The 25,789-nt window shown below is 44.6% G+C and overlaps 1 protein-coding gene across 2 annotated transcripts in view; it reads right to left on the reverse strand.

The window, feature by feature from the left end:
• Window positions 1-25,374, reverse strand: part of LOC109717044 — a 58,716-nt gene extending 33,342 nt beyond the window's left edge. Inside the window, exons 1-2 of one of the 2 annotated variants that reach the window (XM_020242696.1) lie at window positions 24,837-25,374; window positions 20,256-21,042 (exon numbers count right to left, since the gene is read on the reverse strand). In XM_020242696.1, coding sequence (XP_020098285.1) covers window positions 20,395-21,042; window positions 24,837-25,343 — 1,155 coding nt within the window. In that variant the 5' untranslated portion in view covers window positions 25,344-25,374 and the 3' untranslated portion in view covers window positions 20,256-20,394. Of the gene's footprint in view, window positions 1-20,255; window positions 21,043-24,836 lie in introns of those variants that run through there. The other variant, XM_020242697.1, reaches the window with a different exon arrangement.

Genomic DNA, 25,789 nt, shown 5'->3' on the forward strand with positions numbered 1-25,789 from the left:
ATGATTCTAGATGCTTATGAGTATGATGTAAAAGTTATTTACTTTAAATGTCAAAAGTTATATTTTGGAGTATTGTGATGTAAAAAGAAATGATGAAAGAGCATGTAAAGGAACTTGATTAAAGTAGTATACATATATGTGATTTAAAGTTAATCATATTACTTGTTGAAGTTTAGTTTAGTACTTTCACTTTGGCTATTGCTTGCCCTCGTGCAAGTCGTTATGTATATTTCCGCACGTGCAAATTTTGTAGTCTATTTGTACTTGTTGTTACGCTTTGGGCGGGTAGGGGAGGCTCTGTCCGTTCAGCGTCTGTTCGACGTGCTCGAACCGGCCAAATAGGACCGCGCTCGGGGCGTAACAGATATAATGGTATCAGAGCGTAAAGAGCCTAAAAGTGAAAGTATAGGATGGACCTAGAGACCCTTAGGAATGGAAACCTTAAGGATCTGGGAGACGTGTGCGACGTGGAATCAAAATATAGCGAAAGCTTATGATTGGGTTAATGTTAATATGTCTCTAATGTGGTTAGAGACTAAATTTAAGTTGATATTTATTTTCTTTTCCTTGTGTTGTGATCGGCGGCCGACGACATGATGCTTTGGAAGAAAACTAAATACACTTATTGCTTTCGCCGAATTGGGTATGTTCGAGTGTAATATTGAATAACTAATGTGAATTGCTTCATTTCAGGAAGCAACGCCACCTCGTAGACGACCTAAGATGCCTCGTGGTCGACCGCGAACGAGGTCTATGGCCGAGGAGCCAAGTGCGGCTCTCGTGCAACCCGGAGCAGGTGGCGACGTGGAGCTTCGAGAGTAGATGGCCGCGCTTATTGGCGTAGTGCGGCAACAAGCGGAGTCCGTTCAGCACCAAGGGGAGCAAATCCAAAGGCTCCAGGAGGCCTTAGAGTGGCAGCAAACGGCGGCCGCGCGAGTGGAGGCCGAGCATCCTGCGCCCCCTGCAGTGGTGTCGATGGTGGCCGAGGGAGTAGCGCGGGAGTGGCCGCGGTGGCCATCCCAGTTACGGCGATACCGGCCGGATCGGGGACCTCAAACCCCGATAGTGCCGCAGTGGAGGCGGAACGGGAGCGTGCGTTAGCGGCTCTCGTACAGTTCAATAAGTTCAACCCACCTATTTTCGAAGGGGGGGTGGTGGAACCGGTGGTGGTGGAGTCATGGATTGACTCCATGGAGACGCTCTTCGAGGACTTGTATATCTTGGAGAAGGACAAGGTGTACCTCGCCACACATTGCCTTGAGAAGGCGGCGAAGGTGTGATGAAAGCGAATTAGGCGGGATCAATCTCCCGATCTTCCGCCTATGCCTTGGGAGGAGTTCAAGAGGGCGGTGTTCGCTAATTACTTCCCCGACACTGTGAAGCGGAAGCTGCAAGAAAAGTTCCGCAAGCCGAGGCAGGGAGATCGCTCAGTGGCGGATTACGAGCAGGAGTTCTCCCACATTATCGATTGCATCCCGTAGGTTGTTCGTGATGATCGGGACCGGGCCGATTGGTTCCTGCGAGGACTTAGGTTGAGGATCTATGAGGCGGTACAAATCCTCAAGCTGACGACCTTTGCGGAGGTCTTTGATTGAGCTCTATGGGCGGAGCATGGCAGCGCCCACGCGCGAGAGGAGCGCGAAGCTATGGCGGAGTCGCGGGACAAGGAAAAGAAACTGGCGGCGGGTGGCACCGGGGGCCGGCCGAGTGCAAAGAAACCCCCTCGGTATCCCCGGCAGCAGTCGAGGAGTTGGAGGCCTTCCCATTGTCCTATTTGCGGTGGTGACCATCGACCGCCGGCATGCCCGCAGCGCAAGGGAAAGTGCTTCAAGTGCGGCCAACCAGGGCACATGTCACGGGGGTGCCCGAGTTGGGGGTCGTCTGCACCGACAGCAGCGTCAGTTCCTTCTACCCCGAGACAGCTTGCGAGGTTACCACCAGCTATGTCGATTGGACGCTCATCTTCATCGCGTCAGCCAGAGGCATCCAGAGCACCGAGTGGGCGGGTTTTTGCCACTCAGGTGGAGGAGCAGCCTGCAGTTCCCGATGACGTCGTGGCAGGCATTATCTTGATTAAAGGCACTAAAGCTAGAACTTTATTCGACACAAGTGCATCGCATTCATTCATTTGTCCATCATTTGCAAAAGCTCATGACATAACGATCACGCATAACGAGGATTATTGGTCGGTGAATACACCGGAGCACTCATTCCATGTTCATGACGAGTACTTGGCGTGTCCGGTGCAGATAGGCGATTGGGTCATGCCGATAGACCTATTGGTGTTAAACCAAATGTGGGGCTTCGACGTAATCTTGGGGATCATTTGGCTCTCCAAATACTATGCCGTTATAGATTGCGAAAGTAAGGTGATCACGTTTCGTAAGCCTAATCAAGAAGAGTTCGTATACTGGGCATGTAAAAGCAAGCGCTTCGCAGCAACCGTATGGCGGCGAGAGCGAGGAAAATTATTAAGGGTGGATGTGTAGTCTACTTGGCGACAATGGTAGAAGCCTAAAAAGTGTACCCGGAACTTGAGGGTATTCAGATAGCGTGCAAATTTTCGGATGTATTTCCGGCGGAGTTACCGGGATTGCCATCGGACCGAGAGATCGAGTTCGTTATTGATTTGATTCCCGGAGCGGCGCCAATTTCGAAGGCTCCGTATAGAATGGCACCGGCGGAGCTAAAAGAACTAAAGGCACAGTTGCAAGACTTGCTCGATAAAGGCATTTGTGAGGCCGAGCGTGTCACCGTGGGGAGCCCCGGTGCTATTTGTGAAAAAAAGGATGGCACACTTTGACTCTGCGTGGACTACCGCGAGTTGAATAAAGTGACAGTTAAGAACAAGTACCCGTTGCCGAGGATTGATGATCTATTCTACCAATTGCACGGGTCGAGGGTGTACTCGAAGAAAGATCTTCAATCGGGGTATCATCAGTTGAAGATACGGTCCAAGGATGTGCACAAACGGCGTACCGTACGCGGTATGGCCATTATGAGTTCACGGTAATGCCGTTTGGGCTTACCAACGCCCCGGCGGCGTTCATGGACTTAATGAATAGGGTCTTCCGACCGTTGTTAGACCGGTGTGTCGTGGTGTTTACTGACGACTTGTTGGTCTATTCACGGAGTGAGGAAGAACACGAGGAGCACTTGAGGACCGTATTTGGAATACTCCGAAAAGAGAAGCTATATGCCAAATTGAAGAAATGTGACTTTTGGCTATCGGAGGTTACTTTCTTAGGTTATGTGATCTTGGGTGAGGGTATCTCAGTGGATCCGAAGAAAGTGGAGGCAATTAAAGATTGGCCTCGTTCGACGAGTGTAGCGGAGGTCTACAGTTTTCTTGGACTAGCGGGCTACTATCGGCGGTTCGTGGAGGGGTTCGCCAAAATAACTACTCCACTAACGCGCCTTACACACAAGGGAGTGAAATATGTGTGGAGCGACGATTGTGATCGGAGCTTCGAAGAGTTAAAGAAAAGGTTGACAACGACCCCGGTGCTTGGTCTACCGACGCCTGGGGAGACCTTTATTGTGTACAGTGATGCTTCATATGTAAGTCTCGAGTGTGTCTTGATGCAAAACGGGCGGGTTATAGCTTATGCTTCACGCCAATTGAAGAGCTATGAAGAAAACTACCCGATTCACGACCTCGAGCTAGCGGCGGTTATTTTCGCGCTAAAGTTATGGAGGCATTACTTGTATGGTGAACATTGTGAGATTTACACGGATCACAAAAGTCTTAAATACTTGTTCACCCAAAAGGAGCTGAATATGCGACAACGGCGGTAGTTAGAATTATTGAAAGACTTTGATGTTACTATTCTATACCACCCCGGAAAAGCAAACGTCGTGGACGATGCACTTAGTCAAAAATCGGGGGAAAACTTGGCTTCGGCAATTACACCCCAATCATTATTGTAAAAAGAGATGCAATGGCTTGAATTGGAAGTAGTAGCGCCGGGAGTGCCGGCTACACTTGCCGCTCTGGTGGTACAACCGACCTTGTTGGAGAGGATAAAAGAGTTGCAAGCTTCTGACGAGTATCTCCAGAAAGTGTGCGGTAAAGTTAAGAGTGGTAGTACGATGATATTGGCATTGGGACCGACGGCACACTTCGATTCCGAAATCGTTGGTGTGTACCCAAGAACAAGGACATTCGCAAGGCGATTATGTAAGAAGCACATCAATCTCCTTATAGTATCCACCCGGGCGACACCAAGATGTACCAAGATTTGAAAGCATACTATTGGTGGCCGGGCATGAAGAAAGACATTGGGGAGTTCGTGGCACAATGTCTTACGTGCCAACAAGTAAAAGTAGAGCGGCGGTTTCCGGCGGGGAAATTGCAAAGCCTACCTATACCCATTTGGAAATGAAAAAATATCGCTATGGACTTCGTGACCGGTTTGCCCCGATCTCAGGGTGGGCACGATGCAATTTGGATGATAGTGGACCGGTTGACAAAGTCGGCGCATTTCCTACCGATTCATATTACATGGTTGGGAGACAAGCTAGCTAAAGTATATCTCGACGAGGTTGTGAGACTTCACGGGGTTCCGGTGTCAATTGTATCGGATCAGGACCCAAGGTTCACATCATATTTTTGGAGGAGCTTACAAGATGCTTTGGGCACACGGCTCGACTTTAGTACGACATTTCATCCTCAGAGTGATGGTCAATTGGAGAGGACTATTCAAATACTTGAGGATATGCTTCAAGCGTCTGTACTTGACTACAAGGGCGGATAGCACGATCATTTACCAATGGCGGAATTCGCGTATAATAATAGATATCAGGAAAGTGTTGCGATGGCGCCATTCGAGGCCTTTATGGAAGGAAATGTCGCTCTCCTATTCATTGGAGCGAGGTGGGCGAGAGAGTGGCTCTTGGCCCCGATGTAGTGCGGAGGCGGAGGAGAAAGTTCGCCTCGCCCGCCAACGACTTGTTACGGCGCAATCTCGGCACAAAAGTTATGCCGACAAGCGAAGAAAGGATATAGAGTTCGCGATTGGAGACCGCGTATTTCTAAAGGTATCGCCGATGCGGGGAGTTAAACGGTTCGGTGTCCAAGGGAAGCTAAGTCCCCGGTATGTCGGACCATTTGAGGTTTTGGAACGAGTCGGCGCGGTGGCTTACAAAGTAGCATTACCACCGAGACTTGCGGGAGTGCATGATGTATTTCATGTATCCAATCTCCGTAAGTATATTCATAATCCGGAGCATATTCTTTCGTATGTGTCGATGGAGCTTCAAGAGGATATGACTTACGAGGAGTTCCCGGCATTAATCGTCGATCGAGAAGTGAGAAAACTACGGAATCGTGAAATTCCATATGTTAAAATATATTGGAGCAACCACGACGATCGGGAAGATACTTGGGAGCTTGAGGACGTGATGAAAGAGCGTCATCCTCATCTCTTTGAAGAATTGAATTGAGGTACGGATCTAGGTTTCAGCTAAGCAGTTTCGCGGACGAAACAAATTTTATGGGGTGGAGAATGTAACATATTAAAACCTCGAGAGCGATTATCGAACTTTACCCAAATTGGTTAAAGTTGTCGAGAGAAATAGTTGGACAAGTTCCATTTAGCATTCCAACAATGTTGGAACGGTTAAAAAGGAGTTCTAAAAGAGTTAAAAGGATTTTAACATTGCTCGGCACGAAGAGAAGTCGAACAACGCGAAAAACGGCAGTCTGGGCAAAGTGTACCGGTACAACATCAATGCTGTACCGGTACAACCATCACTGCCTGAGAAGAGCAACTCTCGGGTTTGGCCTCTGCGCAAACGTGTACCGGTACAAGAACCCGTGTACCGGTTTACTTTGGCTCTGGCAGCAGGGATGGTCTGCTGCGAAATAAAATAAAATGGAGGGTTTATTTGCATTTGTAGCAACCCATATAACACCCCAACACCCTCTATTCTCTCTTCACTGCAGAGAACCCACCTCCACCTCATTTTCCTCTTTCTCTCTCTAAAAATCACTTCCAAGAGCTAGGAGAAGGAGAAGAAGGCTTTAGAAGGGATTTTTGGAGATTTGAAGGGTTTGGGCTCTCCTACAAGATAGACATTGGAGAGCTAGTGGGCTAAGGTGAGTTTTATGCAAGATTGGGTCTAGAGTTTGGATTTATACCTTAAGTTTTTGGGGTTTGAACTTCTTGCAAGGCTAGAACTACCTTGAGGCCATGAAACACATGAAACTCATGTTTTTCTCATGAGCTCTTATGGTGAACCTCCAGGATTAGCTTTTGATGCCCTAGAAATGGTCGGAATAGTTTAGGAATGGTATTAGAGAGCTCTTTGGATGGTTCTAAGTTTGATTTTGCTTAGCTACAAGATCAATTCCAGAAAATTTGACATATGGCATTGTTAGAGCACCAAATTTGGAGCTTTTGCCCTAGGTTGTTTTCAAGGTAAATTGACCTTGTAGAAACCTAATTGGTGATATAACAAACGCGTTGGTGCGCTCGGTTCGACAATACGACGAGAGTACGCGAAGTTAATTGGGAAAAAGCCTAATTTGGCTTCGTTTTGGTACAGATAGCCGTAGCACGCAGAATAGGGCTTCAAAAATTTTAAGAAATTCACTGTAATACCTTTGCAATCATATAAGGTGGGTGGTGCATACCGAGGACCTCGAAATTTTTTTATGTCTAAAGTGTCATTTTTGAGTATATGTGAATGTTGGCTCTTTTGCATAATAGGGTACTTGTGAGTTTTATTGGAATGCTATGAGTAAAAATGCATGAGTAATCATAGCATAAGAGCAAGGAATGGTATAACCCTATGCATGCATGTATGATCATAAGAACCTAGCAAAGCTAAAGGACTTAGTGACATAGAGAACAAAAGTGACATGTTGACATAATTGTAGAGAGTGGCATCGACGAGTCAAGAATGCTAGAGTTGAACACTTAGAAAACAAGTGATGCATTAATGAATGAGTATAAGAACAAAGTAGTGTATATGACACTAATAAAGGTTAAAAAATGCAAGTAAATAGAGATAGCGACATTATGATATAACAACTTTTGAGTTAAGGGTCATATGAGCAAGGTTTTTCTTAAAGCTAAGGAATAGATTGAACTTGAAATTCTTAAAGTTAAGGATTGATCGTACTCACCTATAGTCCTGGCTCGAGGGCGGTAGCTCCCCCTCCGGCGATGTGCTCCGGAGTTGTCATCACTGGGTCGTAGCGAGTATCTCCCCAGAAGACGGTCCCGTCGGGTTGTAGCGGGTATCTCCCCGATAGTAGAGATTTGGGTTGATCAGTTTGTTGAGGGGCGAAACCTACGGGTTAGCCAAGAGATTGGGCAATGAAATTGTGATCTTGCATTCATCATGAGCATACTATTGAGCATTGCATTGATTATTGTTCAGGCATATTAGCTGCATTTGTATAGTTTGGTTACTATCTATATCTTTTTTCTTCTATTATGCCTGATTTAGACCAAGTGGGAAAGTCGGCATGGTCGGCGGCCGAATCCACTGTGTACTTTGTTGTAGTTCTCATACCCCATTTTTCCACAGAGCTGGGACCGAGCGAGCCGGCAGACGACCGTGGTAGGGCATCGTGCCCTAGATAGAGACAACCCGAGATGGTTTCATATTTTGTAGTTGCATTTCCTTTACTATCATCTTTTGTATTTGATGATTCTAGATACTTATGAGTATGATATAAAAGTTATTTAGTTTAAATGTCAAAAGTTATATTTTGGAGCATTGTGATGTAAAAAGAAATGATGAAATAGCATGTAAAGGAACTTGATTAAAGTAGTATACATGTATGTGATTTAAAGTTAATCATATTACTTGTTGAAGTTTAGTTTAGTACTTTCATTTTGGCTATTGCTTGCCCTCGTGCAAGCCGTTATGTATGCTTCCGCATGAGCAAATTTTGTACTCTATTTGTAATTATTGTTGAGCCTTGGGCGGGCAGGGGAGGCTCTGTCCGTTCGGCGTCTGTTCGACGTGCTCGAACCGGCCAAATAGAATCGGACTCGGGGCGTGACATAACCTTACAATAAAGTATGCAATGACAAAACATGGAAATAATCAACCTCGCTATTGTTTTAATACGTTCGACCACATGCATACAATTATGATAATACAATTAAAGTAAATTAGAAATAATTCAAAAGATTCAAAAAAAAAAAAATAAAAAAGTGGGGCCTTGGGCCTTGAACTGCCCAAAGCCCTCCTATTTTGGATCAAAATATCTCTCTAATTGTTAGATGTTTTTAATTGTTGGGAGGTATTTTGGTTCTTTTTATTTAAATTTTTTTAAAATTTAAACAAAATTAATATATATATAATATATATATATATATATATTATATATATATATATAATATACAGGAGAGAGAGATGAGAGAGAGAGAGAGAGAGAGAAGAGAGAACCGGTCGCATTGCACGACCCGTGTTGTCCAGGCCGGGTGGGCAATGCTGTGCCCTATGTTCAAGAAATTTAGGCTTACCAGACACAACACGAATTTAAAGCCGACATGACCCATATTACATCCCTATGAACACTTTGGTGTTCTGTAGTATTAGACTCCTCCTGATGTATCGAAACCAATTTATAATTAACATTTTACAAAAAGCCGCAAAGTACTTCATTGTAAATTTTCAAAGACCAACAGACCCGTGGGAAGGGATGGAGCCATTGTGAGGCTCATTGTTACGCCCCGAGCCCGATCCTTTTTGGCCGGTTCGAGAGCGTGAAACAGACGCCGAACAGACAGAGCCTCCCCTGTCCGCCCAAGGCTCAACAACAGGTACAGATAGAGTATAGAAATTGTATAAGCGAAAGCATACACAATGGCTTGCACGAGGGCAAGCAATAGCCAAGAGTGAAAGTAAACAACTACACTTAAGGGATCAATTATATTTTTTCATCATTTCTTTTCTTTTACATCACAGGATCTCAAAATATCATTCTTGCATTTAAATGTAAAGATGCTTCACAACATACATGTTCTTTTCTTTAACAACTAAATCATCAAGTACAAAAGATGACATATAACAAAAGGGGTATGCAACTACAATAGATAAATGTCTCGGGCGGTCTCTACCTAGGACGCGATGCCCTTACCGCGATCGTCTGCCGGCTCGCTGGGTCCCGGCTCTGTGGAAATAGGGGTGTGAGAACTACAACAAAGTTCCCAGTGGGTTCGGCAACCAACCACGCCGACTATCCCACTAGGTCTAATCAGGCATAATAGAATAAAGGAAAGTAAGTAACCAACTAGCAAATGCAACTAATATGCCTGAACAATATAAAATGATATGCACAATATAATGCTCATGATGAATGCAAGGTCATAGTGTCAATACCCAATCTCTTGGCTAACCCGTAGGTTTCGCCCTCAACAAACTCACCAACTCAAAATCCCAATAATCGGGGAGATACCCGCTACAACCCGATGGGACCGTCCTCTGGGGAGATACCCGCTACAACCCAGTGATGTCGACTCCGGAGCACATCGCCCGAGGGGGAGCTACCACAACCTCGAGCAAGGACTAAAGTGAGTACGATCAATCCTACATTTGAGGATTCCAAGTTCAATCCATTCCTTAACTTTAAGGAAGACTATGCTCAATTGACCCTTAACACTAAGGTTGAATGTCATAATATCTCAATCGTTCTTGTTCTTGCATTCTTTACTACCACTAATGTCATATACACTATCAAGTTCTTGAACTCATGCCACACTTGTTCTCTAAATGCTAGATTCTTGTCCTCATGCCAAATGCCACACTTGTTTACTAAGGATTCTAGACTCGTCGATGTCACTTGCTAGATCTATGTCAAAGTGTCACTTTTCGTTTACTAACCCTTCTAGGTTCTTGTCACAATCATGCATACATAGGGATCATCATTCTCACACTCTTACAAATATTTAACATGCATTTGAATTTACATTAGGCTATAACAAAACTCACAATTAACCCTATTATGCAAGATGCTCAAAGATGCACTTATGCTCAAAAAATGACACTTAGACATAGAGAGATTTTCGATGTCCTTGGAATGCACCACCCACCTTAGATGGTTACAAGGATGCTTCGGTGAATTTCTTGGAATTTTTGAAGCCCTAATCCGCGTGCTGCGGCTATCTGTACGGAAAACGACGTTTTTGTCAATAACTTTGCATACACTCGTCGGATTGTCGAACCGAGCGTTCCAACGCGTTTAAAATACCCTCAATTAGGTTTCCACATGATCAAAATAGATCAAAATCCAACTTGGGCAAAACCCCTCTTTGGGATGCCCTAACATGCAACTTTTGCATTTCCCCTAGATTGATCTCATTGCTAAGCAAAAGAAAGCTTAGAATCACTTGGGAAGCTCTCTACTAAGGTTCCTAAGCTTTTAGAACCATCCCTAGGGCATCTACTTTGAGCCCTAGTGATCCACCATGAGAGGGGTCCAAGAAATCCATGTTTTTCATGGAGTCATGGTCTTTAGAGGATTTCTAGGTTAATTAGAGGATCAAAACTCTAAATCCCAAGGTTTAAAACCAAACCCTAGACTCTCTTGTGCAATAAACTCACCTTAGCCACGAGCTCACCAAAATCCACCTTGTTGGAGAGCCACCAAAGCCTCCAAGCCTCCAAAATCCAACTTCTTCTTCTTCTTCTCCACCTTCTCCACCAAACCCTAGGGTTTTTCTAGAGAGAGAAAGAGAGAAATAAGAGAGAGAGAGTGTTTTGAGAGTGTGCTGTGAAAGGGAGAGGGCTTAGGCTCATAACATGTTGCAATAATTGCAAACAAACCCCCCACAAAGTCTTATTTGCATCAGACTTCAAAATGCTGTCTGGGGCCTCTTGTACCGATACAAGGATTCTTGTACGGGTACAAGGCCAAACAGTGAGCCAAACCCGAGAGCTGCCTCTCGGGTGCGCAGGGTCTGTACCGGTACAAGGGGTCTTGTACCGGTACAAGGCCTGGACTGCACCAACCCGAGAGCTACTCAGCTCGAATTGCGCTGGTTGTACCGGTACAACCATCACCTTGTACCGGTACAACAGCTCCAGAATGCAGTTTTAGGCTTCGATTCGACTCAACTTCGCGCCATTCGATGCCAAAACCATTCCAACACTTCTTAAACTCATTTTTGCCCTTCCAACCTTGTTGGAATGCAAAATGGAACTCACCAATCCGTTTCTCTCGACACTTTAACCAATTTGATTAAAGTTTGATTATCGTTTTCGGGTTTCGATACGTTACATTCTCCACCCCTTATATTTAGTTTCGTCCGCGAAACTAGCTTAATTTAACTTAAATTCATACCTCAGTTCAGCTCGTCGAAGAGATGAGGGTAATGCTCCCGCATTGCGCTCTCGAGCTCCCAAGTAGCTTTCCGGTCGTCGTGGTTACTCCAACGAATCTTAACATACGGAATCTCGCGATTTCGTAGTTTTCTTATTTCTCGATCGATAATGAATGCCGGGAACTCCTCATAAGTCATATCCTCTTGAATCTTAGACGGTTCAAACGAGAGAACATGATCGGGGTCGCGAACATACTTGCGGAGATTCGACACGTGAAACACATCGTGCACTCCCGCAAGCCTCGGTGGTAATGCTACTTTGTACGCCACCGCGCCGACCCGCTCTAGTACCTCGAACGGTCCAAGGTACCGGGGACTTAGCTTCCCACGAATTCCAAATCGCTTAATCCCTCGCATCGGCGAAATCTTCAAAAACACGTGGTCTCTAATGGCAAATTCTATATCTTTTCTCCGTTTGTCGGCATAGCTCTTTTACCGAGATAGCGCCGTAGCAAGTCGTTGGCGAGCAAGGCGAACTTTCTCCTCCGCTTCCCGCACTACATCGGGGCCGAGAGCCGCTCTCTCGCCCACATCGCTCCAATGGATCGGGGAGCGACACTTCTTTCCATAAAGAGCCTCGAATGGCGCCACCGCGATACTCTCCTGATAACTGTTATTGTACGCGAACTCCGCCATCGTTAGATGATCATGCCAATTGCCCTTATAATCCAGTACACACGCTCGAAGTATATCCTCAAGTATTTGTATTGTCCTCTCCAATTGATCATCACTTTGAGGATGAAATGCCGTGCTAAAGTCGAGCCGCGTGCCCAAAGCCTCCTGTAGGCTCCTCCAAAAGTGAGAGGTGAACCTCGGGTCCCGATCCGACACAATAGACACGAGCACCCCATGAAGTCTCACAATCTCGTCAATATATACTTGAGCCAATTTGTCCCCCGACCAAGTAATATGAATCGGTAGGAAATGCGCCGACTTCGTCAACCGGTCTACAATCACCCAAATTGCATCGTGCCCACCTTGAGATCGAGGCAATCCGGTCACGAAGTCCATTGCAATATTTTTCCATTTCCGAACGGGTATAGATAAACTTTGCAATTTTTCCGCCGGAAACCGTCGCTCCACTTTTACTTGTTGGCAAGTAAGGCATTGCACCACAAACTCCCCGATGTCTTTCTTCATGCCCGGCCACCAATAGTGCAATTTCAAATCTTGATACATTTTGGTGCCGCCCGGGTGTATACTATAAGGGGATTGGTGCGCCTCTTGCATGATCGCCCTACGGATGTCCTTATTCTTAGGCACACACCAACGGTTTCTAAACCGGAGTGCGCCGTCGGTCCCAATGCCAAAATCATCGGCACTACCGCTCTCAACTTCCCCACGCACCTTTTGGAGATATTCATCTGAAGCTTGCAACTCTTTAATCTTCTCCAATAGCGTCGGTTGAACAACCAACGCCGCAAGTGTCGCCGGTACTCCCGGTGCTACCACCTCCAATCCAAGCCGTTGCATCTCCTTTTGTAGTAATGGTTGGGGTGTAATTGCCGAAGCCAAATTTTCCCCCGATTTTCTACTAAGTGCATCGGCTACGACATTCGCCTTCCCGGGGTGGTATAGAATAGTAACATCATAGTCTTTCAACAATTCTAACCACCGCCGCTGTCGCATATTCAACTCCTTTTGGGTGAACAGGTACTTAAGGCTTTTGTGATCCGTATAGATCTCACAATGTTCCCCATATAGGTAATGCCTCCATAGCTTTAGCGCGAAAATAACCGCCGCTAGCTCAAGATCATGAATCGGGTAGTTCTTCTCATAAGTCTTCAGTTGGCGTGAAGCATAAGCTATAACCCGCCCGTTTTGCATCAAGACACACCCGAGTCCCACGTAGGAAGCATCACTATATACCACAAAGGTCTCCCCCGGCGTCGGTAGAGCAAGCACCGGGGTCGTGGTCAACCTTTCCTTTAACTCCTCGAAGCTCCGCTCGCATTCGGGGCTCCAAACATACTTCACCCCTTTGTGTGTAAGGCGCGTTAGTGGAGTAGTTATTTTAGCAAACCCCTCCACGAACCGCCGGTAGTAGCCCGCAAGTCCAAGAAAGCTACGAATCTCCGATACACTTGTCGGGCGAGGCCAATCCTTAATTGCCTCCACTTTCCTTGGATCCACCGAGATACCATCGCCCGAAATTACATGACCAAGGAAAGTGACCTCCGATAGCCAAAAGTCGCACTTCTTCAACTTGGCATATAACTTCTCTTTTCGGAGTATCTCCAACACGGTCCTCAAGTGCTCCTCGTGTTCTTCCTCGGTCCGAGAATATACCAATAGGTCGTCAATGAATACCACGACGCACCGGTCCAATTGCGGACGGAAGACTCTATTCATTAAGTCCATGAATGCCGCCGGGGCGTTAGTAAGCCCAAACGGCATCACCGTGAACTCGTAATGGCCATACCGCGTACGGTATGCCGTCTTGTGCACATCTTCGGGCCGTATCTTCAACTGATGATACCCCGATTGAAGATCAATCTTCGAATATACCCTTGACCCCTGCAATTGGTCAAATAAGTCATCGATCCTCGGCAATGGGTACTTATTCTTCACTGTGACCTTGTTCAACTCGCGGTAGTCCACGCAGAGTCGAAGCGTGCCGTCCTTCTTCTTAACGAATAGCACCGGAGCTCCCCAGGGTGACACACTCGGCCTCACGAAGCCTTTGTCGAGCAAGTCTTGCAATTGTGCCTTAAGCTCTTTTAGCTCCGCCGGTGCCATTCTATACGGGACCTTCGAGATCGGCGCCGCCCCCGGGACCAAGTCAATAACGAACTCGATCTCCCGGTCCAGTGGCAATACCGGTAACTCCGCCGAAAATACATCCGGGAATTCGCACACCACCCGAATGCCTCCTAAATTCGGGTGCTCTTTTTGGGCTTCCACCATTGTCGCCAAGTAGGCCACACAACCACCTTTTATCATCTTCCTCGCCCGTGCCGCCGACACGGTCGTCGCAAAAAGCGAGCTTTTAGCTGCCTGATACACTAGCTCCTCTCGATCAGGCTCGCGAAATGTGATCACCTTACTTTCGCAATCTATCACGGCATAATACTTGGAGAGCTAGTTGGTCCCCAAGATCACGTCGAAACCCCACATTCAGTTTAGCACCAACAGATCAATCGGCATGACCCAGTCACCTATCTGCACTGGGCACGCTACACATTCTTCGTGAACATGAAAAGTATGCTTGACCGAATTTACCGTGCAATAGTCATAATGGCGCACGATCTTGATGCCATGAGTCCTAGCGAATGATGCATCTATGAATGAATGCGATGCACCTGTGTCGAATAAAGCTTTAGCTCTGGTGCCTCTGATCGAAATAATACCTGCCACGATGTCGTCAGGAATCGGCTCCTCCTGCACCTGAGTGGCCAAAACCCGCCCACTCGGTGCCCTCGATGCCTCCGGCTGACGCGATGAGAACGAGCGCCCAGCCAACATCGCCGGTGGTAACCCCGCCTGCTGTCTCGGGGTATAAGGAACTGATGCCGAGGTCGGTGCAGATGAACCCCAGCTCGGGCACTCCCGAGACATGTGGCCCGGTTGGCCACACTTGAAGCACTTTCCCTCGCACTGCGGGCATACCGGCGGTTGATGGTTACCGCCGCAAATAACGCAATGGGAGGGTCTCCAACTCCTCGACTGCTGTCGGGAATATCGGGGGGGTTTCTTTGCACTCGGCCGGCCCCCGGTGCCACCCGCCGCCCGCTTCTTACTCTTATCCCTTGCCTCAGCTGCGGCTTCGCACTCCTCACGCTCGTGGGCATAGCCCTGCTCCGCCCACAGTGCTCGATCAAAAGCCTCGGCGAAGGTCAGAAGCTTGAGGATTTGCACGGCCCGATGAATCCCCGACTGAAGCCCACGCACGAACCAATCGGCGCGGTCCCGATCATCACGAACTACATCCGGGACGCAGTCGATAATGTGGGAGAACTCCCGCTCGTACTCCCCCACCGATCGGTCGCCCTGCTTCAACTTGCGAAATTTTTCTTGCAACTTCCGCTTCTCCGTGTCTGGAAAGTAGTTGGCGAACAGCGCCCTCTTAAACTCCTCCCAAAGCATAGGTGGGAGGTCAGGAGTTCGATCCCGCTTCACCCGCTTCCACCACACCTTGGCCGCCTTCTCGAGGCAGTGTGTGGCGAGAGATACTTTGTCTTTCTCCAAGGAATAGATGTCCTCGAAGAGCGTCTCCATCGAGTCGACCCACGCCTCGACTACCGCCGGATCCATCTTCTTCCCGTCGAAGATAGGTGGGTTGAACTTCTTGAACAAAACGAGTGCCTCCAACGCACGCTCCCGCTTGGCTCTACTGCCGCACTATCGGGATTAGAGGTCCCCGATCCTGCCGGCACCATCGTGACTGGCACGGCCGCCGCGGCCACACCCTCGGCCGCACTCGGCACCACTGCAGGAGGCGCAGGGTGCACGGCCTCCACGGGCGCCGCCGCCGCCACCGCCTGTTGCCGCTCCAAAGCCTCCTGGAGCCTCTGGATCTGCTCCCCTTGGCGCTGAACGGATTCCGCCTGCTGCCGCACTACGCCAATAAGCGCGGCCATCTGCTCCCGAAGCTCCCCGTCGCCACCTGCTCCGGGTTGCACAGGAGCCGCACTTGGCTCCTCGGCCATAGACCTCGTACGCGGTCGACCACGAGGCAACTTCGGTCATCCACGAGGCGGCATCGCTTCCTGAAATGAAGCGATTCACGTTAGTTACTCGGATAATATACTCGATTATACCCAATCCGGCGAAAGCATACAAGTGCATTTATTCTCCTTCCAAAGCATAATGTCGTCGGCCGCCGAACACAACGCAAAGGAAAGAAAACAAATAACAACTTTAAGTTAGCCTCTAACCACATTAGAGACTTATTAGCATTAACCCAATCATAAGCTTTCGCTATACTTGTCCAACGTCACTCACGTTTCCTAGATCCTTAAGGTCTTTCCATTTCTAAGGGTCTCTAAGTCCATCCTATACTTTCACCTTTTGGCCCTTTACTCTCTGATACCATATTATCTGTCACGCCCCGAGCCCGATCCTTTTTGGCCGGTTCGAGAGCGTGAAACAGACGCCGAACGGACAGAGCCTCCCCTATCCGCCCAAGGCTCAACAACAGGTACAGATAGAGTATAGAAATTGCATAAGCGAAAGCATACGCAATGGCTTGCACGAGGGCAAGCAATAGCCAAGAGTGAAAGTAAACAACTACACTTAAGGAATCGATTACATTTTTCATCATTTTTTTTCTTTTACATCACAGGATCTCAAAATATCATTCTTGCATTTAAATGTAAAGATCTTTCACAACATACATGTTCTTTTCTTTAACAACTAAATCATCAAGTACAAAAGATGACATATAACAAAAGGGGTATGCAACTACAATAGATAAATGTCTCGGGCGGTCTCTACCTAGGACACGATACCCTTACCGCGATCGTCTGCCGGCTCGCTGGGTCCCGGCTTTGTCGAAATAGGGGTGTGAGAACTACAACAAAGTTTCCAGTGGGTTCGACAACCAACCACGCCCACTATCCCACTAGGTCTAATCAGGCATAATAGAATAAAAGAAAGTAAGTAACAAACTAGCAAATGCAACTAATATGCCTGAACAATATAAAATGATGTGCACAATATAATGCTCATGATGAATGCAAAGTCATAGTGTCAATACCCAATCTCTTGGCTAATCCGTAGGTTTCGCCCTCAACAAACTCACTAACTCAAAATCCCAATAATTGGGGAGATACCCGCTACAACCCGATGGGACCGTCCTCTGGGGAGATACCCGCTACAACCCAGTGATGTCGACTCCGGAGCACATCGCCCGAAGGGGAGCTACCACAACCTCGAACAAGGACTAAAGTGAGTACGATCAATCCTACATTTGAGGATTCCAAGTTCAATCCATTCCTTAACTTTAAGGAAGACTATGCTCAATTGACCGTTAACACTAAGGTTGAATGTCGTAATATCTTAATCGTTCTTGTTCTTGCATTCTTTACTATCACTAATGTCATATACACCATCAAGTTTTGGAACTCATGCCACACTTCTTCTCTAAATGCTAGATTCTTGTCCTCATGCAAAATACCACACTTGTTTACTAAGGATTCTAGACTCGTCGATGTCACTTGCTAGATCTATGTCAAAGTGTCACTTTTCGTTTACTAACCCTTCTAGGTTCTTGTCACAATCATGCATACATAGGGATCATCATTCTCACACTCTTACAAATATTTAACATGCATTTGAATTTACATTAGGCTATAACAAAACTCACAATTAACCCTATTATGCAAGATGCTCAAAGATGCACTTATGCTCAAAATATGACACTTAGACATAGAGAGATTTTCGATGTCCTTGGAATGCACCACCCACCTTAGATGGTTACAAGGATACTTCGGTGAATTTCTTGAAATTTTTGAAGCCCTAATCCGCGTGCTGCGGCTATCTGTACGGAAAACGACGTTTTTGTCAATAACTTTGCATACACCCGTCGGATTGTCGAACCAAGCGTTCCAACGCGTTTAAAATACCCTCAATTAGGTTTCCACATGATCAAAATAGATCAAAACCCAACTTGGACAAAACCCCTTTTTGGGATGCCCTAGCAAGCCATTTTTGTATTTCTCCTAGATTGATCTCATTGCTAAGCAAAAGAAAGCTTAGAATCACTTGGGAAGCTCTCTAATAAGGTTTCTAAACTTTTAGAACCATCCCTAGAGCATCTACTTTGAGCCCTAGTAATCCACCATGAGAGGGGTCCAAGATAACCATGAATTTCATGGTTTCAAGGTCTCTAGAGGGTTTTCCTCACTTGTAGAGAGATCAAAACCCAAGAATCTAAGGTTTAAACCCAAACCCTAGGCTCAACTTGTGTAAAATCTCACCTTAGCCCAAGCTCCAACAATATCCTCCTTGTAGGTGAGAACCCTAGCCTCTTAGTCCTCCAAATCCCAAGCTTTCTCCTTCAAATCTCCTCTAACTCCACCTCTTGGAGAGCTTTCTAGAGAGAGAAAGTGAGAGAAAATGAGAGAGAGGTGTGTTTGAGAGTGTGCTGTGAAAGGGAGAGGGCTTAGGCTCATAACATGTTGCAACAATTGCAAACAAACCCCCCACAAAGTCTTATTTGCATCAGACTTCAAAATGCTGTCTGGGGCCTCTTGTACCGGTACAAGGATTCTTGTACGGGTACAAGGCCAAACAATGAGCCAAACCCGAGAGCTGCCTCTCAGGTGCGCAGGGTCTGTACCGGTACAAGGGGTCTTGTACCGGTACAAGGCCTGGACTGCACTAACCCGAGAGCTACTCAGCTCGAATTGCGCTGGTTGTACCGGTACAACCATCACCTTGTACCGGTACAACAGCTCCAGAATGTTGTTTTAGGATTCGATTCGACTCAACTTCGCGCCATTCGACGCCAAAACCATTCCAACACTTCTTAAACTCATTTTTTCCCTTCCAACCTTGTTGGAATGCAAAATGGAACTCACCAATCCGTTTCTCTCGACACTTTAACCAATTTGATTAAAGTTCGATTATCGTTTTCGGGTTTCGATACGTTACACTCATAGTGGCCATGGCTCCTTTCAACTTTTAAAAATTACATATAAGTCCTTTATAATAAATATTAAAATATTACTAATTTTTTAGTTTCCGGGAGGCCAAATTGATTTTTTCTTAATAAAACTTGTGTCTTAATTTGTTTTCAAACCCTTTGGTCATTTTCTTTTTGCTCTTGTAGTCTTACTCTTTCTTGAGCACATTATCGCTACTGTCACTAGCAATAAGTGACGAGTGAATCCGACAAACTCTTTTTCTTACTATCAGAGGTTGAATTTTTTCTGCCAAATTAATATCTTGGCTCCCCCCGCAAATGTTAATCCCTCGCTTCGTCCCTACCCGTGGGTCTCTTGATGCGTCAAATGACTTTCTTTTGCTTGGCCATTATTTTCAATAGGCCAATCCTAAAATTTAGAATAGTTGTTAAATTTAGCTGTAAAATTTTATAAAAATAGACTATCGAGTAGATAAAGTTAATTATATTATAGTTAATAAAGTAAAATCATACAAATTGAGCAAAATTGTTAAATGATTTATTAATTTTGATAGTGTTAGTAAAATAGATCTCTTTTATCTGATTTTTTTAATCTATTTTTTAAGTGCAAAGTAGATATATAGAATTTGAAATATGGTATAATATGACTTATCAACTTGGTCTATTTACAACCTATTCACTATCACAATTTCTATGACCTATTTTAAATAGTGGTAAAATACAAGAAGGTAATTGACGTAATTTTTAATAAAAATGGAAAATGAGTTAATAGCCCAAAGTGTACTAAGGCGACCTTTGTAATTAAGCCTAACTATATATGAGGTCTCAAAACACTAATGAAAGCCTTTGGAAAGTCCTTAATTAATTATTAGTTTGATTAATTAGTTGTTTACTTTTGCGATTAATTCTAATGGAATCACAAATTTAATTGCTTGTTGTCCATAAAAGCAAAATGTTGGTCCCTCCATTTAGGGGCAGTTTAGAATATTATTGAAAAAAAATGCGGAAAAAAGTTTGCCAAAAAGAAAGTTTTGTATAGAAAATCTCTTTTTTAATTTTTTTTGCTATTTTGATTCCCAAAAACAAAATAAATATTTAAAACTTTTTTCTGCAAATTTTACGAAAAATTAATATTTTTGTTTTCCAATTTTTTTAAGAAAAACGACAATACAAAGAAACTAATTTCCTTTGAAACAAAACGGCCGTAAATTAAAAAAGAAATCTTTCCATGAAATTTTTTTATTAAAAAGATTTTTTCCAACAATATATTTTTCAGAAATCAAATAGTCCCTTTAATACATAAACAGGATAAACTCAAAACCCTAACAAGATGAGCGCCATGAGCATCAGTGGCTGGAGGGCGCTCACATCGAACTTCCTCACGAACAACGCAAAAAAATTTATCTCCATGTTCATTATTTTCGAACTAAACGGAGCCTTAATAAATAAACAGGATTAAACTCAAAACCCTAACAAGGCGGGCGCCATGAGCATCAGAGGCTCGAGGGCGCTCGCATCGAACTTCCTCGCGAACAAGAAGCAAATGGAGGTCGGCCTCTCGTTGTACGAACAACGCGACATCGTCGACCCGTCCCGCATCCTCCGCAGCAACCCTTCCGACACGTCCCGACGCTGATACACCGCCGGGTGGGGCCCACCGCCGGACCAGTCGACCCACGTGACGCTCCGGTTGGCGTTGCGCGCTGGAAAGAGCTTGGAGACCAGCGTCGGTATGTAGTGCTCGTCGGCGTAGCACGGCGGCCTGCAGTGCTCCCGGAACACGGGGTAGTAGCGGCGGTCCGACACGATCCCGACCGCCAGCTCGCGGTGCACCGCGAACCACTGTGAGCCCTTGCGCCACTCGGCGAGGGAGACGGTCGGCCGCATGCGCCTGTTGTAGCGGCCGCGCCCCGCGCTGCCCGGGTCGTCGAAGGAGCTGACGAAGCTGAGGTGGGAGCCGGCGAGATAGCCGTAGGCCGCGGAGAAGTTGAAGAGCGGGATGCACGAGTCGGACAGGAGGACGAAGCGGCAGTTCGATGGGTCGAGGAGCGCGTTCGCCAGCAGCCGCCGCTCGGCGTCGACCATGCTAGATTCGCCCCATTGCACCGGCTGATATATATAATGCATGCACCAGCAATATATATTACTACATATATAACTCGTCCAATAGTTAACGTACGTATATACTTAGAATAAAATTAGCTAAGAAACAAAATAAAATAGACAGTAAATCGTACGTAATAGCAGTTTATTATACAAAGCAATGCTATCCATACACCTTATATGTGAACCAACTTGTCTTATTAATTTTCATTTTTCGTTTCTCACTAAGATCTCATTTCTCTCATTTCTCTTTCAATTTCGTTTTTCTTTTGAATTTTTTTTTTTCAATTTCTCTTCTCTCTCTCTCACCCTAATCATCCATCAAAACTGATGGATGGTTACGAATTAATTTAGAAGCATGAGAACTGCTGTGATTCTAATATCATAGTAGCCCTGATCTCTCTCTCTCTCTCTCTCTCTCTCTCTCTCTCTCTCTATATATATAGAGAGAGAGAGAGAGAGAGAGAGAGAGAGAGAGAGAGAGAGAGAGAGAGAGAGAGAGAGAGAGAGAGAGAGAGAGAGTCCGGCTATGGTGCTTGTAAAAGCACGAAGCACTTGGTGCTTGTAAATTTTTTGCTATTAGATCTATATATTTGATTATTTTCAACCGTTAGATTATACTATTCAATCAACCACCCACTCAACTCTAGCGGGCCTACATCCTCTAACCACACATCCCTCAATCGTAATGGCCAAAAATCTACAAGCACCACAATTTAGTACTTTTGAAAGTATAGACTCCAATTCTATATATAATATATATACATATATTGGTTGTGGGTAGGTGGAGTGTTGGATAGGGTGGCTTTTGTTTAGTATATGATATTGTTTTATTTAGTGGTTTTATAGTATGTCTATTAGTTGGGTTACTAGGATACTTTTACAAGTATCACCTTTATGGTGCTATTAGGTTTTTAGCCATTGGATCTACTTTTTAATTACTAATAGTCTTTGGATCAAATGCTATTCCGACTACCACCACCTACCACCATCATCTCAACCTCACATCTCTCCATCCAAAGGCTAAAAACACTAAAGCACCATGGGGATGATACTTGTAAAAGCATTCTAGCTCCACTCTATATATATATATATATATATATATATCTCGAGCCGAAAAATGAGTGAGCTAACCAAGTGTTCGGATCGTTAAGATTTCGAGTTAAAAAATTTAGTTCGTATTTGGCTCATTTATTAAATACATCGAATATGAGTTAGCTTGCGAAAAGCAAGTTAGATTGCCAACCCTAATGATGATTGGCCTGTAGGATGGCTCTCGTGAGCAAAATTTTTTGTGCACGAGCTATAAGTAATATATGTGTTGGATGGCACTTTCAATTCAATATACAGCTCAATATACATCTATATAGGTACACTAGAAATATTGTACAAGAGAACGAGTCTAGGATGATCATGTTGGGAACCGGATGGATCGTTCGTCATGTGCTACCAACAAAGATGCACGAAAAATAGAGAAAACACCGAACGAACGGTAAAAGAAATAAATGCAGAAAGAAGAAACCAAGATTTACGTGGTTCGGCAATCGCCTACGTCCACGGGGAGAGCGAGAGAGATGTATTCCACTATATGAAGAAATAAAAGTACAAGCTTACACCTTATGCATGTCTTCTCCGGATAAAAAACCAAGAACTTTATGGTGAATCCCACCTTTTCTTGTTCCAACGAAAACTCTAAGAAAATACCGAAAAAGCTTTTCGTAAAACCGAGAAGACCAAATTAGAGAAGTATAGAAACTCTAACCAAATTCCTTTATGCCGTTGCTTCGAAGAATCCGAACCGCTCAGGCAATTGGTCGAGAACCGCCGCTCCTGCTGCCAACTCCGATCCGACGTCGCATGCAAAGACGTGGTGCTTCTTCTCTAACGATACGGACGGGGCACCTTAATTAATTAGCTATGCCGGATGCTAATTAATTTGCCTCTTGAACCCCAAGCTGTACACGCCTTATGAATAGAACCGGCCACCTTCATAATTAGCTCTCTAATTAATATTGGCCTCTACTCGACTCCACCTTGCCGTACATGCATATGCATGTATATATAGGGAGGGATTTGGCTCAATCCTACTCTAATTCAATATGATTATTGAATATAGAGTATTATATGGAAACCAATCCTAGTCCATCTAGGATTCCAATTTAAATTAGGTTTCACCAAAATAAATCTTTATGAGACCCTTTTTATTTTTCCATAAACCCGATGTATGAACCAAACCAATAAAAAAGAAGGCATATCTTTAACAGATCAAACATACCATACATTTAGTTGGGCAAAATTAATTACACCATTGGTCTCAGATCTTTATCCAATGATTCTAAACGTAATTTCACTTAAATTTATCCTTTAAACATATATTTATATTGCATTTTTTTTCTCCTTATATATTAAGTTTAATTATGTGCAAAATTCAATATATATTAAGTGGCTAAACTAATTTTGCTGCCTTAAAATTAAGTTCTTAGCTGTAAGTCTAACATAGAAGGCCAGAAGAATAAATAATCAAGAGTGCATTCAATATATATTTAACTGCTTCATGTATATTTATAGTAGACACGACATATATACCGACTAATTATACGAGAGTAAAAGTATTTTATCAACTTTTAGAAGTAGAAAATAAAGCAAGCATTGCACGTGGGTTCCCATAGAATTACATGCTAAATCTATACATTCCAAACGCCTTTCAACTCTTGTGGGAATAATATATCTTTACAAAATTTAAAAAATCTAGAAGTAAGTAGATTAATTGGAAGTGAAAAATGGAATGGGAGTTTGTGGGGATCATTCATTTTACCATTTTCCAATTCATCTTACTATGAAATATTGATAAAACTACAGAAAAAAAGACCTTCAAGCTATGCAACGAAACCTCCTTGAAGAGTGTTTAATTTACTGTTACGTGTCAGTTCTGCCGCTATTCAAAAATTATAATCTTTTCTTCCTCTTAAGTTTTTTCTTTTAGATTTTAGTAATTAATAGCACCAAACAAGCTCTTGAATAGAGGCAAAACTGATACATGGCGGCATATTGGAGGTTCCCCAGTAAAGCGTCGTTGGAGAGCTCCCCATTGAAGTTTTATCTATAGAATTTAAGAATTTGCTATATATTAGCCATTTTTATAACTATGGTGTAATTAAAAGAATATAAATGTAATTGGCTAAAAATCATAACTAGTTGACAATCTCATCATTTTTATACAAAACGTACAGCATTCCTCAAATTTTCTTCTCTTTTTGTTTTCCATTTTTTTAAAAAAGAAACCATTCCTCAAATGGTGACATGCGATCCCACCATTTTGAATGAGAATGTAAAGCATATATCCAACACAAGAGATTGTTAGAAGTAGCTAGCGCCCCTTAATTTTATTAAAGGCTAATTTGCTGTGAATGATCAGTATGAATCATGTAAATTAAATGCTATTATTTTCACTTTTAATTAATTATTCATCCTGTTTGAACAGTGCGCTGTGAATTTTCAATTTTGTGGCCTAAATTACTAGATTATGGGACCTGAAATAAGTGAAACAGATGGATCTTTTTTTTTTTTTTTTTGGTTGCTTTTTGTTGTTTGTAAATGTCATCAGGCCGACATGCGTGCATGCGTGCAAATAGAATCAAACTTGCGATCTCTCCCGGGGGAGGAAAATGCTTTAATCCTATCCCCTCGGTTTAAAAAAGTCCTATTGGATTAATTTTTAGTAATAAAAGCAATCTAGAGAGTAATAAGAATAGCCAAAAAGTGATCATAATAAGAGATTTGCTAAGCAACTCGCGGCTGACCTTGCTGGGGATCCGACGCTGGAAGAAGACGGACCCCCGCGGCGGCTCCTCCGTGAATTCCGGCGGCGCGTGGACGTAGACGGAGAAGAGCCTGCTGTCGTGGCCGTGGAAGAACCGTTGCCACAGCGGCGCCAGCGGCATCCTCCCCCGCGTCAGGAACATGAACGCCACCTTCTTCCTCTCCTCGGCTGTGCCGCCGCAAGAAGCCGTCGTCGTCGTTGCCTTCCGCAGCAGCTCCTCGTCGCTCATCTCATGCCATAAGTTGGAGGGAGGAGGTGCGTGGTGGGGAGTAGTGGTGTTGCTGGGCTTCGGAAGGTAGAGGAGGTGGTGAGAGGCGGAAAAGAGGCTCTGAAAGGGGGGGAATTTGAAGAAGGTCAGGTGGAGGGTGAGGCAAGAGGCGGCGAAGGCGAGGGCGGAGAGCGAGAGGCAGCAGAGGAACGGGGCGGCAACGCCGGAGGTGAGGCACTCGCGCAGCAGGTCGGCGATTCGCCGTGTTCTTGGGTTCATTATGTTCTTGCTTGATTCCAGTACTCTTCCTCAGCCTCCTAATTTGATCTAAGTTGTTGTTGCTTGTATATATTCTGGTGTAAGGCTCTCTCTTCTTGCCACTAGTGGAAGGGAGGAAGATCAGTAATTGCCTGAAGGGAAGGAAAGGAAGAAATAGCACGTGGAAGGTTTGAGCAATCCTTTTGGAGGGGAATCTGGAAAGTGATTATCCAAATGCAATTTTATAGTAACAATTTCAGAAATAGAGTCGGGCTACAATGCTGGTAAAAGCACTCAGTACTTGGTGTTTTTAAATTTTGTGCCGTTAGATCTACACTTTTGATCATTTTCATTCGTTAGATTATACTATTCAATCAACTATCCACTCAACCCTAGGGGATCCATATTATTTTAATCGCACATTTCTTAATCCAATGGTAAAAAATTTACAAGCACAAATAACTTTG

This window comes from Ananas comosus, linkage group 11 (genome assembly GCF_001540865.1).
Source record: "Ananas comosus cultivar F153 linkage group 11, ASM154086v1, whole genome shotgun sequence".
In the NCBI taxonomy this organism is placed as follows: domain Eukaryota; kingdom Viridiplantae; phylum Streptophyta; class Magnoliopsida; order Poales; family Bromeliaceae; genus Ananas; species Ananas comosus.